Source organism: Lutjanus erythropterus, chromosome 15 (genome assembly GCF_056507025.1).
Source record: "Lutjanus erythropterus isolate fLutEry1 chromosome 15, fLutEry1.hap2, whole genome shotgun sequence".
NCBI classification, from domain to species: domain Eukaryota; kingdom Metazoa; phylum Chordata; class Actinopteri; order Lutjaniformes; family Lutjanidae; genus Lutjanus; species Lutjanus erythropterus.
The window spans coordinates 28,739,318-28,757,755 of record NC_139331.1 but is presented as its reverse complement, the minus strand read 5'-3'; the positions used below and the strand labels follow the sequence as shown (position 1 = coordinate 28,757,755).

Here is an 18,438-nt window from a genome sequence, read left to right as displayed (position 1 = left end):
ACATTTTTGTTTTTTACAATTATTTTTACATATAGTAGTTACGTAAAAATAATTAAATGTAAAAAAAAAAAAAAAAAGTAAAGCTATCATAAAAAGGGAAAAAAATCCTATTATTTTCCTGGTAAAATGAACAAGTGAATTCCAAATAACATTCTTGTGTGAATCGAGTTGATAATACAACAAAATATGGAATAGATTACGTTTTGTATCCGTCCCCAGTGCTCTGTAAATATTTCTCTTATCGTTAAAGCTTCGTCATTATATTTACATCGTAAAAAAAAAAAAAAAAAAAAAAAAAAAATCTCTCCCGGAACTTCCTGCTGTCTAAACGGAAGTAGGTACGTGGCCTCTTCAGCTGACTGACAGACAGTCTCTACATGATGGCGACAGAGGTTCAGAGCGGCGACCTCGACAGTGCTACTTCCAGCCGGCTCGAAGTTTCTATCGATGGCCTCACCCTCAGTCCCGACCCGGAGGGCGAGCAGGGTCAGGTCGAAGAGCCGGACCCCAGCCCCGCGGAGCCCGAGACCACCGAGACACCGGCTGCCGCTGGAGGCGAAGATGGAGAGACTGGCAAATCTGCCATAGAGAGGAAATGGGGCTTTCCTTTGCAAGAGCTGTACGGAATGGGCCTTAAATTCTTCAAAGGTATTTAACGTTTGTTTTAATGACACATCTTCAATGTATAGAACATTCGAAACGGCCGTTAAACTGTGAGACGAGTGGCTACCGGGTTGAGGTTAGCAGCTAGCTAACGTTAGCTGCTAGCTAACTGTCACCGCGGCTGTCAGCCGCAACATTACATTAGCTACAGAGCTAACAAGCCATTAGCCGGCTGTTAAAGGGTAAAACACTTCCGAGTAGTCCATTTGTGTCTCTGCGTGGCCTCAGGACATTTTCATCCCGCTGTTGGGTGGTGTTGTCTCCCCTCTGTGTACATGTCTGTGGGTTTGCCACCGCTCCATCAACTAATGCAAGAGTTGTAATGTAAGAAACTGTCCGTCCTGACTGAATGGTAATGATGTGTGTAGGAGCTTTAAACGCGCCCTGCCCTGCCGCTGCTGCGACCGAGGGGAGCGTCCTGCACGTCAGCTGCTTACACACTTCTTTTTCCAATGAATTAGACGTTGACAGGACCTCGTTGTGTTGAAGGAATAACTTAGTCGTGACTCATGAGGATAAAACTGGTCCATAGTCTTGGCTGTCTTAAGTTCTCAGTGCTGCTTAAAGCCACGTTTTCAGCGTTTACAGGGTTGAGTGACCAGCACAAGCCTAACTACCTCCTTATGTCCATACCACTTCCTGCTGCTGTATTTCCACTAGGAAATCCAACTGCAAGTGGATAACTTGTACTTGTTTTCCATGCATACATACTGCAGAGTTATTTTGCCTGGACAGTGGGAATCACTTCTGTATTGCCATACAGCATAGTTGTTAAGAATTTAGGGCTGTCCAAACCTAGAATGATAACTTATGGGAGTGTTAGAAAATATCGATACACAGTGTGGTGATGCTATGTTTTATGATGCTGCACAAAAACACTATCATGATATTGTGGTACATGCAAATATTCATGGCAGTGGTTCATTTTGTGTTGTGTTTAAACTCCCATCTGATGGATAGCAGTGATATCTATTCTTCACTGTTAAGACTGCAAAAAGAAGTAAACTTTTTAAACTCATATGGTGATCTTCTCTATGCTATGACAGTTTTCCTAAAATTAGGTTTTCAAAAAGGTATTGCAATGCATTGCAGTACATTAAACCATAATCCCTGAATTGTGATATGTATCAAATTGCCACATTCTTGCTAAGATACAGCCCTAATAACAATAACTATAAATATTTTGTTTTTAACATTGTTCTAACTAGATATGAAAAAGTATGAACATTTCATATCATGATTATAGTGACCAAAATGATCACAGTTATCATTATTATCTTGGTGTTGTTAAAATGTGCCAAAAAGTACTGATACATACATTGAAATAATTTCACCAACTTCAACACTGGAAACCTCTCAACATTTGGAAATGGCATCATGTCCTTTGTGATATCACTATTTTTGTTGATGCAAAACAAACCTCAGATGCCGCTGCGCCTTTGTCAGGAAGACTGTTGCAAACTGTGGTTGATACTAGACAGTATTTACTGAGCTTTTCAAAGCCCGGTAATCAAACATGTTTATCATGATCATTAAAATTTGATATGGTAATTCCAATCATCTTGACTTTTATCGCAGTTTAGTGTGAGTCCAGACAGCAACTTAAGAGTCCTGGTGTGGACCACTTGAGCTATAATGATCTTTAAAATTAAGTATTTATTGTTATAGTTATTGTTCCTGGTGTGGACGGCCCTTCTGCCTCCGTCTGCTCATGGCAGAACAACTGCAAACAATGCACTTACACTTACCCCATAAAAACATTTCATACATCCAAGGATGTACAACAGAATATGTGAAAGTGCTTTCAAATACATCATTAATTAATACAGTGCTTTTGTAGAGTGCTGATGCAGAATTGGGGACACAAGGAGCTTTAAAATACAGTAGTAGTTAGTGCAGTGCTTTTGTAAAGTGTTTCCCCTAGATTTTTTTTCAGCACTGGTGGTATGCATCAGGGGGAAAAAAAAAACTAAACAGATGAGGTGTGTGGGATGGCATTTTGACACGGTCGGCTTCAGTCAGGTGCAATTAATATTTGCTTTCAGATTTTTGTTCAGTTGGTATATGCAAGACTTCAAACAAAGTGAACCCAAGGAGAGGATGACTTAATAAGCTGCATATGTTGCATAAAAATAAGTAGTGTAACCTGTGACCTTTGCAAGACATTAGCACATTGTGAACATAATGTGCATGATGCAATGCTGCACTTTATCTTCCTTGGCTTTAAGTGAATTTTCACCATGGCATCGAGATATGCATAAAGAAACTCAACTGTTGTTAAAAAAAAAAAGATGTGAGTTCAGCAAACTGGAACTTATCATGGGTAGTCTGGTACAACCACAGCCTATATTTGGGGTCCTTCAGCCACTACAACCACTTAGTTCTGGAAGTGAAAAATATTTTTTTGGCCTGATGGTGGGGTCCCATGACTGAACTATTATAAGGGAAACACATTAACATGTCAATTGACAATTTTGGAGCTGTTTAGTTATTAGATGGTTTTGCAGTAAGTGCAAAGCATCATCTTAAGACACCAGTGTCATCACTTAAATATGGCATACATTGCATTCAGAAGACAGCTTGAAAAATATATTTTTACAATACATAACATATGCAGTCTATTTTCATCCTCAGAGGAAATGTGTGAAATACAGTATATCCTGCCCTCTGTAGCTCACCTTGCCTTTAATACAACATGTAGTCAGTTGTTACCTTGCAAACATCCTGAACAAGTGTAAAGCACTTTTGAACACTAGCCAGTTGTGCGGTCTTTATTAGAGCAAAGCACTTCTGATGACTATGCAAACAGGTTGGGCCTGGTTGCCATTCTGTGAATTAGTAATCTGTGCTTTGTATTTCTAGTTAGGGTTAGGTCTGATTGCGTAACTTGTATACATAGTTCTATTTGTTGCTTCACCTCGGATTAAATATATTTCAGCAGGATTAAAGTGCCACCATGTGGTTATTATTATTATGTTATAGAGTGTCCATAGTTTTTTAAAAGGAGAATGTTTTCAATCAACAGAGTGATTGTTATATAGCATATTGGCTTGAAACAAGAATATGATACCCTATATGCTACTACAGTTTCAACTGCCTTGAACAAAGACACAAAGGTGTATTGTAGTATTTACAAGCACTTTTCACTGCAGGATATTAAGAAGACAAATAAATGCAAACTCATTGCTTTCACATTGCTGCTCGCAGAGAAAGATGGCAAGGCCTTCCACCCGACGTATGAGGAGAAGCTTCGACTGGTGGCTCTGCACAAACAGGTGTTGCTGGGTCCTTACAATCCTGATGCTTCACCAGAGGTTGGCTTCTTTGATGTCCTGGGAAACGACCGCAGGTAACTCCAGCACACATCTGTATATGTGTGTGTGCACATATGACCCTTGAACTCTGATAGACATTCCAAAAACTCAGCTGTTTTACAGGAAATGCACACACACACACACACACACACACACACACACACACACACACACACACACACACACACACACACACACACACACACACCTCCATTCACTGAAGTGTTAGATAGTTTGGATTATTTGAAGTGTGGTTATATGAGGTACTTATCCATTGTCAGTACCTACCTACTGTAGATAGCAGTTGGCGTGTCCCCAGTTTAGAAAAGCAGCAGTAGTATCGGTGTAGGAAGCTAAGCAATGCAGAGCTCTGGACAGGATGTGCCTTGGATTTTAGATCTTGATCTGTTGATGAAAATAATTAATCAACAAAATGAACACTGTTGAATTGTGAGTATTTTCACTGCATTACCTTGCCGTCATACAGCTTTTTCCCATAGGCAGCTGCTGTTATATATATATATATATATATATATAAAAACTGACGTCACACAATAACACAAAAAATCATCACAATGAGGCTCCTGTCAACCTGCAAATACTTACCGCCATCTACTGTAACCCTGCTAAAAATAATCTTTAATATAGTCCATTTAACCCTTGTTATTCCTTAAGTTTTAAATCTACTACAAGGAACTTTTTATATATATTATATTTTGTTGATTTTTGGAGGCCTCTGGGGATAAGAGCAATAGTGTTTCCATCATACTAACCACAAAATATAACCTCGAAAATAAAATGATCTAAATAAAAATCTCCTGCTTCTTTGTAACTGGCTAATTTGCTACTCATTGTAAATTTTCCTGGAGAAATGTAAACACAGACTCATTTCATCTGATTGCATGGACAATTCACCCTAGTGGCAGGTATTTAGAGTAACTGTATAGAAATAGCAAATCTTCTCACAAATGGTCTCGTTAACTTATCTGTGTCATAAAGAGGCATCAGTAATAAATTGAGGCTGTTTCATAACCAGTTTAAAAACTCCATGTAGTTGTTTTAAAATTATTTTTTGTCATCTAAAAAGAACTTTAAAAAAAAATCTTGTTGGCTGAGCCCAGTTTTTGCTATGTTTGCAGGAAAGAGTGGGCCTCGCTGGGAAACATGGAGCGGGAGGAGGCCATGGTGGAGTTTGTCAAGCTGCTGAACAAGTGCTGTAACCTCTTCGCTCCCTACGTCACCTCACACAAGATTGAAAGGGAGGAGCAGGAGAGAAAAAGGTAAGGTGCTCGACTTCATTTCCCCTGAGAGAGATACCTCTGCCACAGTGTCTAAATACAGACTCTGTCTCAGTTTGACCTATATGCAGTCAGCAGAACTGTGAAGCAGCAGGGGAAATATCGGGCTGTTATTGACAGATGGTGTGTGACATTTTTTAATGACTGTAACCAGCTGCATCATTTATAATATCCCTCATTATTTTGGCTCTACTCCAGGAAAGAAGAAGAGGAACGTCAGCGGCAGGAGGAGGAGGAGAGGGAGCGACAAAGGCAGGAGGAGGAGAGACGTAGGCTTGAGGAGGAGGAGAGGCTGAGGAGAGAGGAAGAGGAAAGGAGACAGGCAGAAGAAGAGAGGCTACGGGTTGAGCAGCAGAAGTATGTGTGTCTGAATCGCTGTGTCTGTGTATTTGCATATCGATTTGACTTCAGCATGACTTCTACATGATCACCACACTCCACTGACATCGACACCTGCAGAGGTGTTGTGTTCTCAGCTGTGGAGCAGGGCAACTAGGGCATTTTAGCGGGGTCAGCCCCCAGAGGACAGTCACTCTACTCACTAAAACTCTTCTGTGTTAAAATCCGAAAACTTTCCACTGTCCACCATTTGTCTCCTCTCTGTTTCCTGTATTTCCTTCCTCACCAGCTCTTCCTCCTGTGTTCTGTGTCCCAGACAACAGATAATGGCGGCATTGAATGCGCAGACAGCAGTGCAGTTCCAACAGTATGCTGCTCAGCAGTACCCCAACAGCCCAGAGCAACAGCTCGGCCTCATCCGACAGCTCCAGGAGCAGCACTACCAGCAGTACATGCAGCAGCTCTACCAGGTCCAGCTGGCCCAGCAACAGGTAGCATGTCACATGAACAGAGGGAAAGACTAGTCGTGTGTCTGTCAAAGTATTTTGCAAAGCGCATTTTCAAGTATCCCACTAGAAAGGGTTGATGGAAACGCCAAAACTCAAAAACACTTCTTCTGTTTCTCAAAGAGTTTTACAATAATTTGAGATGCCTTTGTGTTTAATGGAGGTGGAAACACTTCCTGAATAGGTTCTGGTCTAATTTATGAATGATCAGCTGTTTCTGCTCCTCATTGCTCTATAATACATCCATGATCACGCATTACTGATCTGATGTAACCTTCCTCACAATAATACATGAAACAAACTGAAATATCATCTTTACATCGTCTTTTCTACATTTTTTTTTCACTGTTTGAGGTTTGACTGGTGCTCTTTTACATTACGCCCACGTTACACCCTCTTTGTCTGCAGTGGTTTAATGGTTTTCTGACTGCAGAATTGGCACCACCTTCTGCTTATCTTGATCAACCAACTCGTATTTATCGCCTAATGGTGCAAACAAGAATTCATTTGCATTTTCTTTTGCTGATGTACTGGAAATTCAGATGGAATTTGCAATGCATTTAGTTGGAACATGTCTACTGTCATTGATTGATTTTTATTTTTAGGCTTTGCTGTTAATAGAAAAGTTTTACACTTAGGTGTTAGCAGCATTTTCTTTCACAGTAAACTGTAAATAGTCTTGGACCAAGCCCCAATGCCTGTAAAAATTCTTATTGAAAAATAAATCAGAATGTGTTATTTATGAAACTTTCTGATTTGTAAAAAGCTTATGTTTGTGCAGATGTTAACAGAACTCTGGTGTGATGACACTTGGCTGGTATGAGACCAATGACAAGAAAAAATGTAGAAAACATTCATGACACAAAGAACTAATTCTACACACAAAAACCTTTGGTATGCAGAAAAGGGCTTGAGACACAAAGCAGTTTTGGAGACTGTTCAAAAATATGGACAAAAAATTGGAAGAAAATGTTGAGCTCCTCATATGATCATGATGTTTTGTGATGAGTGCAGTATTGAGCAGACTCATCAGGATAAACATTTCAACCATAATGCTGCAACCTTGCATGCACATAAATTGAATTCAAATGAGAAGTGGAATCAGTCAATAGGTTAGTTTTCAGCGTTTTGACTCAGTGTTGTCTTCCTTCTGTCTCAGGCGGCCTTACAGAAGCAGCAGCAGCAGGCTGATTTGATGGTGCAGGGCACCGTTGAATCTATTAGCTTCAGCAGCGGTGAACCCATCCCTGCCTCAGCAGCGGGACCGTTGTGTGCATCTTCACCGCCTGCTGGAGAGGAAGCCCCCACAGTCAACGGAGGCCAGTCGGACTCATACTCAGAGAGCATGGACCGGGAGCCAGAACCCGAACCAGCAGAGGAGATCTCAGAGAATGGGCCTTTATTAGGTTGGTGGGCAGTAGATGTTTGTCTCTTTTTAAAAAAAACACAAAAACTTCAGGAGCTGCCTTCATGTAGATAGAATCTATACTTCCCTTATTGTGCAGTGAATGGCTACAGGGCAGGGGAAGGGAGCTCTCTGTCAAACAAACAAAGCTTTATACCAAAATTGAAACCCGATTCTTATCTGCTGTGTCCTTGTTGATGTGACCTGGAGGGCAGGGAGGAGAAGAGCTGGAACAAGTGATACATGATAGTCTGCTGGTGTAGGTATCCTCCAGCCACAAATTCTGCTTACTGAAGTGTAAGCACTTGCACCAGAAGCGAACAAGGCCTTGGTCTGATTCCAAAACACACATCCTGAACCAAATTAATCCTCTGTGGCCAGCCGCTCACTCTCAGAATTATGTTTTGAGGAAAGATGGATGGAAAGCTCGGTACGCAAGAAACAACTCCGCCTTTGATGACATGCGGCGGTTGGCCTGTCAGCTGAGACAGTTTTGCATTCAGTCTGTGTATGCTGGCTCATGTTTGGAAATCATCCAGGTATTTTGCCCTTGCGTCCTGCCCCCGCCTCTTTTTGAGAGAAAGTAGCCCCTCTAATTTCACCGTTGGTAAGTTCAGCAAGCAAGTTCAGACATCTTTGCCAATTTCATTGCTTAAAATAAGAATAGCATATTGCTTTTTAGCTATTAGACATGCAAATACTATGGCCAGTCAGGAAAACACTGCCTACTGACTGTTAAACCAAACCCAGGTGTTTTATGGGAAGGTCATATTTTTTTTTAAGTACACAATTACCCTGACTATTTTCTGATTCGCTGATTCTACACCCACAATCGACATGCATCATTTACTCAGCAACATCATTAACGAACCTGTGGTGAAGTATTTGCCACAGACATTTGCTACTGACGGCTGGCACTTTGACAGCGCTTGTTTTCACCCAAAGGGAGGCGTGGTCGTTCTCAGCGCAGGGACGTGACATATCCCTGCTCTCATGTGTGTGATATTTCTTTCTTAGCACAGGGCTCAACAGTAAGGATTTCCTGATGCCCGGGTCAAGTAAAATACTGTGTTGGATTAAATGATTTTGTTAAGTGATTAATGGTTTCATGCAAAACTGTTAGAAAATGCTATGATCTGCCTCTTTAGTTTTTTTTGCTTTTCTCTGTTTATTTTCATATTAAACTGAATATCTTTGGTTATGGACTGACAAAATAATCACTTCTGACATTGAAAAGCTGAGAATCTTTCACTGTTTTCTGACATTTTATAGACATTGCAACCCTAGATTAAACATGACACTTAACTTTAGTCTTTTTGTTACTTGATAACTGCTTAATAAATAAAACAATTTGTACAGCGGCATTGGGAAATTGACTTTGGGCAAGAAGATTTCTGACCCACTTTTCCGACCAGGCCAGTGAAAGAAATCATTAATATTGAACCCTGTGATAAAAAACTTTCATGAACAGATTTTATTTTATATTTTTACAACAGATTGTAAAAAAAAGTCTCTTGTCCTTTGATCACAGCAGACTCCCCACCAGTCATCGCTGCTCCCTCCATGTGGACACGACCGCAGATCAAGGACTTCAAGGAGAAAATCCGACAGGACGCAGACAGCGTGATCACAGTGGGGCGTGGCGAGGTGGTGACAGTGCGTGTGCCCACCCATGAAGAAGGCTCTTACCTGTTCTGGGAGTTTGCCACGGACTATTATGACATCGGCTTCGGGGTGTTCTTCGAGTGGACGGACGCTGCCTCTGCCTCGGTCAGCGTGCACGTGTCAGAGTCCAGCGATGAGGACGAGGATGAAGAAGGTGAGTTGTGGGCGGGAAGGCAGCGTGAATAAGCCTGCAGTTTTTCTGACATATATATTCTCAGGTGTGGCGGCAGTGAATGGTGTAGGTACCAGATGTACTCAGCCTGCCAGATGTGCTTGGGGTCCTGCATTTACAGATTATGATTAGCTGTGCATCGGAAAGGAGCCATGGTTGTGGCCATGTTGGGAACAAGAAGATACTTCATATTTTCACAGTTATTTTCTCCCTTTGTTTTCTTGTCGTTTATGCGTCAAAAAATGAGTTCCGGCCATAGATGGTATATTAAATAGGATGAAATCTTTAATATACAGTCTATGGTTGAAGTGAGTTGTTTCCCCCTGCCCGATCAGCTGTTTATTACTGTCAGTTGTCTGTCAATGTAAAGCTAAACCCGTTATCCTGAAAACAGAAGCCCACTGCTCTGAAAAAACACACTGGAGTTTGAATTCAGTGACTGCCTGCCTTCTGCCTGCCAGACTCCATTAAGATATTGCTTGTTTTAACTGTAATAAACATGTAATCCTTCTCAATGATTTCTTATGACTCATAAATAGACACTAGCTCATTACGTGAACATTCGGCATTAACTTGGACTCTGATTAACATGAAACAGGCAAACAAGAACTCAAGTTACAGGCCGAAATAGAAATTCCAGGGAGGACACCATAGCTGTGGTGTTGTTGTGAGAGAAGGGAGTATTACAACTTAGCACATTTCTTTAATGTCTAATGACATATCATGGTCATTTTATGATTTATTATGGTAAATATTATTATAATACAATGACTACTTGAGTACTAACTTTTAACATTGGTTTATAAGCTTTTCATTGTTTTTTATCAATGTTACATTTGATTAAGAGTTCTCTGTGTTTGTTAGCCAGTGTTAACCAGCCAACTAATCTTGCTTAAAAAATATTGTCCTTCACAAAATCAATTCCTCAGCAATTTTCAAATTGATGTTACAGCACTTAAATTACGTAAGCTTTGTGCAATGAGCTGTGTCGGTTTGTGAAAGGCATTCGTACGTTTTCCGACGCACAGCCAATCACGATAGGTCTTTCATCTGTAAACGCAGGACCCTGAGCAGACCTGGCAGGCCGAGCATGTCTGGTACCTACGTGCAGCAACCTGTGGTGGTGGTTGTTCGTTAAACAAACAGCTCCTGGTGAAAACATCTGTTTGAAAAGTCAGTTTTACTGACTGTGATCCTGTGTGTGGGTGTAAACTCTCCAAAAACATATGCAAGTCTATTTTTTAATTAAAAAATAGAGCTCTGCTAGCTCTTCTCTTAATTTATTGGCTATAAAGTAATAGATGGATAATTATTTCTCTCTGATCTTTGCCATTTGCAATGAATACTGCATACATGGTTCATTAATGACATGTCAAGTCATGGTGGTTGTTAAATCTTCTCTTTCTGCCAGAGAAAAAGTTCCTCTGATTAGGACTGTCTTTTTTTTTTTCTAGATTTATTTCTCTTACCTCACTCACAATAACTAGTTGTATGATAGTATTTTATTCTTATCTCAAGTCTAGTACATTTATACACCATAGATAAACATCTCATAGTTCTCTGAGGGGCAGAGAAAGTTCTGCTTGTGTTCTCTGGTGAAAACTGGAGCAGTGGCATGAATAGAAATGAATTCTCACAATATGTTGATAAGATAAAAGGCAGTATGTGGTTTTCTTGGTTAACATACAAAAGGCTACTTTGGCAGATATGTTAGTCCTTCTAAACTTCACTTCTGAATGTCTGCTGGAGTGAAAGTTTTGTATGGATATTTAGTGAAACAGTGATTCTGTCACAATTTGTCATAAACATCAGGTATTTATTTGGTAATAGTATGTACAAGTATTACAAGTGAGAACCTCTAAGCCTGGCATCACCTCAGTAAATTTTTGATTTGCAAAGGGGATTATCAGCGGGTATAAATCAAAATGCCTCTGCCAATGGGATAGACCTACAACCAGTCAGAGCATGCAAGTTGGGGCAGTGCCTGGTGGGAAAATTTATAGCCAAACACTACATTAAAATGTGTCTGAAACATTTGAGGTGAGAAACAGGCAAGACAGTTGTCCCAGTTTGACAGTTTGTGAGTGACCCAAAGAGATTGAGTGGACGAAATCTCTCTGAACATGGAGAGGGTGACCTGACATATCAGCAAATGAAACATGAGCTAGCAGAGTTGTCTGGTTCCCACGCTAAGAGACTGCGATACCTAAACAGTGGTGTAATGTTCGGCCAGGTTATCTGGCGCTTATTTTGCCTTTGATTTTCTTTCTTTGGTTTTATTAGAATCTCCCAAGAGTCCCAGACATAAAATAATAATATACTTTGTTTATAGACTGCTTTTCTTTGTACTCAGAGACACTTTACAAAGGTTAAAAGATCTAATCATCAGTTTAATAGATACACAAAAAAAATCTGTGCAAGTAGAACACTTAAAACCCACAAGTAACTCCATACATTGTGCAACACAAAAAAACAACAGTAAAACATTGGAACAACAGAGTACAACAATTAAAATCTTTCAGCCAGAAGGAAAGCTACTCTAAACAGAAGGAAACATGTCATTATTATTTACATATTCCTGTTGTCTCACATACATATTCTTAATACCTTAATCCTGAGTGTGAGAATTTTTGAGAAACCAAAAGGCAGGATTGAGGTCAGAATAGAATAGAATAGAATTAATTATTCATGATTAGAACTTAATTTGTAAGCTATAATTTATGTGTTTTCCAAAATATTTTTTTTCTGAGCTCAAAACATCCCATTGTGTTCTCAGGACTGAGGCACAAATATAACTCCATTGTATGAAGGTTAATGATAGTGTTGAATAATTATAATGAAGATGAGACTCCTTGATGATTCTCTCCTGTTTACACCAACTTGATTCATTGTTCTTTTGTCCGCAGGAGATCCTCCCAACGAGGAGGAGAAGGCGAAGAAGGAAGCAGGGAAGCCGCAGGTGGATGAGATTGTGCCGGTGTACCGGCGGGACTGTCACGAGGAGGTGTACGCCGGCAGCCACCAGTACCCCGGCCGTGGAGTCTACCTGCTCAAGTTTGACAACTCCTATTCACTCTGGCGCTCCAAGAGTGTTTATTACAGAGTCTACTACACCAGATAAGCCTGAATACAGACACAGGGGGAGCCAAGGAGTGTGTATGTTCATATATGTGTGTGTGTGAGTGAGTATGTAGGTGGAGATGGCAACCTGTATGTGTGTGTGTGTGTGTGTGTGTGAGGGAGAAAGTGATACCAGATCGATTCTGGACAAAACCACCAGAGGGTGACAAAGAGACACATCTGGAGCCTGAGTTTGGAGATTGGACTAATATGTATGAACTGTGTGTGTGTGTGTGTACGCGTGTCCCGAGATGCACCCACGCTAGAGCCTGTCATCGAGCCCTTGGAAGAGGAGTGCGTATCCCTGTTGTATATTCACCACCTGTCCTCGCTGCGCTCACATAGACCAAGCTGTAGGACTTTGCTCTCATGTTGTATTTGACCACTTTTCACCCTGGGCTCCTCTCCTGTCACCACCCCAGCCCGACACTGTCCAACGTGGCCTTGTGGCTGCTTCTGCCCTGAGTGACGCTTTTCATGACCGTGAACGGAAACCCGGCGACTCCAGCGCTCCGTGAGCCTGTTTGGTGGTTGTTCATCCCACAAGAACACAATGTTGAAATTAAATGTAGTTCATAACACTATGTTTTCTGTTCCACAGAGAGCTTCTGGTCTCACACACACATAAAGGCTGGCTATACACGCTGAAACTTTGACACAACTTTAGGTGATTGAAACTTAGGTGAAAATAAGTGTAGAGCCCTCTGCAACACACTAGAAACATGTTAATAGTTGCAGAACAGCCAATCAAAACATTCCACATTCCAAGCATTTTAACTGATTGGTTTCAACTTGACAGCAACTTATGACCAAAATGAATAAATTAAAGGGACAGTTCATCCTGCAATCCAAAAAATACATATTTTCCCCCTGGCCTGTAGTGCTACTTATCCATCTAGATTTCTGCTTCCATAGACCTTGATGTTTCATGCAGGAACTATTTTCTTTCTGCAGTAAAATCTCCCAGAACTACTTGATTTCTACAAGAAAGAAAGTAGTCCCTACTGATCACAACAAGGTCTGTGAATTATGTATTTTTGTGGTATTTTGAGCACCACAAGCTGAGTGCCATTTAGTTCCATTACTTTGGAGAGAAGGCAGACATCTCTACACCCTATATCGGATAGTAGTTACAGTAGGTTTTACTGCAGAAAGAATAGTTCCTGCATTAAACCGCTCACAACAGGGTCTGCGGAGGCAGAAATCTATACGGTCAAGAACTCTGTTGGTTTTGATTTTGGGGTGAACTGTCCCTGTAATAAAACTGAAGATGGTATCTTGGATTTTTTCAGAAGGAAATTATTATCACAGACTTCATGTCAGGTTCATAACGCTGTCAACAAACAAAGTTTGTTGTAATTAACTGGTGACTATCGTTACTGTAAGCTTAGTTATAGCTCTACTTTAATATAAAGTTTTAATGTAAATCAGAGCTGTTATATAAAATGCAGTCATATATCAAGTTACAATTTCACACTGATGTCAAAAGGTGGAAACAAAGAGCTGTTTATTGATTTACTTTCCTTGAATCAAGGGGCAAATGCAGTCACCGGAGGCTCATGGGATCAAGCTTGTTTAATAAAGCGTGAAACAGGTCTCTCTTTTGAGTAGCCAGTAGGAGGGAGGTTTTTTGTTCTAACAGATCAATAAGCATAAACGCATCAATAGCTCTTGCTCTTTTCCTATTCTCAGGACAGCCACCATCAGAAGAAAAAGCAAAGTCTAAATCGATGTTATCCAGCGAGAAAATTATATGAAATAAGATGCAAAGATGCAAATGTAGACACAATGACTCTTCCCACTTGATTTAGTCTAGCAAGAAAACAGAAATGAAAAAAAAAATAAAGAAAATTACCAATCTAACCAGCTAAATTTAGCAAAATTAAGTGTTAAACTGTGTTGCTTTGTGTAACTGTAATTATGTTTCATGCAGTTTGCAACCTGCAACCGGTTGCGTGAAAATTTCACCGTGTAAAGCCAGCGTAAAAACACCAGTGCACACAAACCTCATCATCCTTTTTGTTGTCAAACAGTAGTCCGTTGATCTTTTCTTCCCAAGATACCGTGCATATATGAAGATCTGACAGGATTATTAGTGGAAGCAGTACTCTTTTTGGCTTATTCCTGCACAACAACAGTCTGTCTTTCACCCTTTATTTCTTGATACAATCTGAGTGCGCCAGTAGGAATTTTTTTTTTTTTTTTCTTTTCATGGAGTCTAATGGCAAAATTTATGAAGGACGGGCAAGAAGTCGTTCCATGTGAGTATAAAATAACGTGCACATGGAAAAAAGTGGCTGTGAGCCTTTAAAAAGCTTAATAAATATTTGCTCTCCCTTTCTCCTACAGCTATTTGTTTTATCTGTGTGATGCTGTTTCAGTTTGTTTCACCTACAAGCAGTTGCCTCAGTGCTTCTTTACAGCAGTGTCCTTGTCATCAGCTGTCCTTTTCACGTCATTCTTTAGCAAAGAATCAAGAAAAAAAAAGGAGCTAGCATAAGACAGATGTATACTAATATTACCTGAGAGGCTTTTGTGTTTATCATTCTGTGTGTTTGGAGATGCTGCAACTCAGTTCTGACACACAAGTACAACTAACAAAAGTGGTCACGAAGCACTGTTACATCTCTCAGAAATCAAAAATCCATCAAATACAGTGTTGCTGTTCTGATTATGTTTTTTCTTCCGGGTATGATTTAACTGTCATCTCAAAATAAGTTATCGTGAATAAACTGAGATTACTTATTTTTGTGTCCGGGGTGACGTGGTTGCTTACTAACTCAGTTTGTGACATCTAAATGTATTCAAAAAAATTTTTTTTTTTTTTTTTTAAAGTTAATTTGTTGCCATAATTTAGATTCATTGTTGTTCAGTTTCACATTGCGTATGCATGATTTGTGTAGCAGCCACACAGGTGCATTATGAGCAGTGTGTTCAGAGACATTTGGTTTCACTTGTTCACTCGTTTGTACATTTTTATGTGTATGCAACCAAACTTTAAAGACAGACAGAGGCAGAATGACTTGCAAGTTCAGTAATTCTTCAGTGTCCTTCCTGAGTGTCACTTCATTATATTATTTAATTATCTGCCTCCTATCCATTCAGTGATTCGTGTAACAAAATGTCACTACTTGTGGCTTAACCAAGCCATGGAGTTTAAGAAAGTTCCCATATGTTCTGAAGTGTGATGTTTGTTTTTGCTCACCAAGTGGTTTGAGCTGACTTTGTTCAAGCCTTGTATGTAAATAATTCTATAAATGAGTTTATGTATGGGGTAGATGTGGACGAAGGCTATGGTTTTGAGAATCAATGCACTGTAAAATATGGTGAATGAGATATATGTATACATTTTACCCCCTGAATGAAAGTCCAAAACTCGTAGGAAGCATAAAACTGTTAAGACTCTATTGACATGACAGCCAGAAAAGCTCATCTTTTTGTATTGTTTTGACTTGTTTGGATCTCTTATGAGTTGCAAGATCTTTTTTGGGCATATATTTAATCTTGATTAAACTTATGTTCATCTCTAGAACTGGAGTGTTTGTCTGCGTTTCTATTTTCACTGTTTTAATGTATGTGGTCAAACTTTTCTTTTGTTCACTGCCTAAAAACAGATAAAAAGAAATATGAAAGTTGCTGCCAGTAGATTTTTTTTTTCATGGCAGCCATATTAATATGAAGGAGCAGGGTAAACACAGGTGTTACCAGTGACACTAATTAAAGGGGTTATATTAGGCACTTGCCCGCAGTGTATTACTTACATGAAATGGTGGTCAGCACACCCCCTAATTTGGAGAAGCAGCCGGGGTACCAGTGTAGGAAGCTAAGAATTGTACTGCTGCAGAAAAATATTTTAGCTGCATAAAAATGACCGAACTTATATGCTAAATTTAGAATATTTTCACTGCTTTACCTTGCTGTCAGGCAGCCTTGTGCAACAACAAAGTGCCATTATACAAGCCAAATACCACTCTCTCCAAAGCCACCAAAGTCCCTTAACAAAAACAGTAATTTTACTTTGCAGAACACATGGATTGCTGGTTACTTTGTTTGTGGTATTGTTTGACCAAAGTTTATCCGAACTAGCCCTTTAAACTACGTAAGCCACACAATAACAAAAAGAAAAGAAAAAAAAAACTAACCAATTGATGTAGCATTAGACCAGCAACTCTTGTGTTTAACAAAGTAAAAATTAACATTTTTGCCAGTGGAGTGGTTGGTTTGGAGAGAGCGATATGTGGCTAAATTCTAAATATGGTGCACATTTGAACTGATACTGATTTATTTAGGCGGACTTTTTTGAAGTACTAAAATGCTTTGCTTACACTGGTGTTTACCCTAATTCTTCACGTCAAAATGGCAGCTGTGTAAAAAGACTTAAGAATTTTTTTCTTTGTTTAATCAATAACTTTAATTCCTGGCTTACTGGACATTCACCACATTCACACGGTGGCCATTTTCCTCTGACATCACACTTCAGGCGGGAAGCTGAAACTACACACTACTGTGTCCCAGGTTGTAAAACATGTACGCAAGGAAAATCTGATAAATCATTATCATCAATCGTTATCATGTCACCGCTTATTGATTGATCAGCAGCTGACAAGGCAATGCTAACTGAGAATCTGGGAAGAAATCAGAAATCAGCTAAAACAACACTTGATAACCCTTTAGTTACCAGCAGCTAACGTTAGCATCCAAACACTTTTTAGCTAACATTACTGTTTATGAATAAATTAATTCTTTCATTGATATTTTAAAATTTAATTTACACCTTTCCTGTTGTATCATGTAGCACGTTCAAACAGTAGTATCAGCTAGCTGGTGGTTAATGCTAACATTAGCTGTTTGCTAAGAGTAGGTCAGGACATGTTGTTTTAGCTTGAAATATAATGATTTGACAGATTTTCTATGCTTATATGATAACATACAACATGAAACACAGCAGTGCGACATTATCCTTTTCATAACAGCAACAACAACATGCACTGATACAACAAATGAAGGAATATGCAAGCTGGACAAAATAAATAAACCTACAACAAACATAAACACAATATTTGGCCAAACGTTTTCACCATATTCTGTATTGAGGTAATCCAAAAGTAAAACAAAGTAATTAAGTTACATTACTTTAACATTATGACACTTGGATCATGTCAGTGATTTTTAAACAGGTAAATAGGAGTACATTTTTAAAGTAACCCTCCTATAGCTACTAAGTGGAAGCAGTGACGCTGAAACACCAGAAAAAGGCGATGGTGGGAGGGTGAGGACACCAAAAGTGGCCTTGGCACAACACAAAAGTATTAGCTTGTTCCTTTTTCCACCGGTGGTGAATGTGTCACCCTCACGCTGCTTTCCTGTCAAACACATTTTGTGCTGATGGAAGGACAAGTGCGGATGTTACTCATGTGGAACAGGACAATGAGGGACATCAGTGTCAGCCTTCACACTGTAATATTGAGTAACTTTTTAAACTGTTGCATTGCACACAGCAGAAGGACAGGAATTTGAAGATTTACAGTTAGATGAGTGATGAGAAAACATGGACGGTGAGACACTTGGACTGGATTTTATGTCTTAAGAGGCACCTCTGAAGTCGCTGTTGTGTTCGCTTGAAGACACCAGGGGGCACATTAAATACTGCCGACTGAGACATATTTTGCCAACTGGACTTTTAAAAGAATCCAGTGAACTACAGCTGAGCTGGGCGAGCGGTATGCTATCAATGAGGACAGTTTGCTCTTTGGAATTTAAAGAGCAGCGGTGGGAATGGCAGGCGGCGGTTTGGACGCAGGCCCTGGACAAACATGCCTTGTACACACACACAGAGGAGATAAATCAGACACAAGTGTTCAGAGAATGTGTTGTCCAGGGTGTGAGATGGTCGTAGCCAGAGGGTGAAGAAGAAGAAAAAGAAAGGAAGGGAAAAAAGTACAAAAACAAACAAACA

At 39.8% G+C, this 18,438-nt stretch overlaps 1 protein-coding gene across 1 annotated transcript; it reads left to right on the top strand.

The window, feature by feature from the left end:
* Positions 1-77: 77 nt before the first annotated feature.
* On the top strand, positions 78-13,217 carry acbd3 (acyl-Coenzyme A binding domain containing 3). The gene is made up of 8 exons (XM_084737172.1): positions 78-648; positions 3,871-4,012; positions 5,117-5,257; positions 5,474-5,632; positions 5,931-6,105; positions 7,280-7,526; positions 9,057-9,344; positions 12,269-13,217. The coding sequence occupies exons 1-8, from the start codon at positions 378-380 to the stop codon at positions 12,481-12,483; spliced, it is 1,638 nt and encodes a 545-aa protein (XP_084593298.1). The 5' UTR covers positions 78-377; the 3' UTR covers positions 12,484-13,217.
* Positions 13,218-18,438: the final 5,221 nt, after the last annotated feature.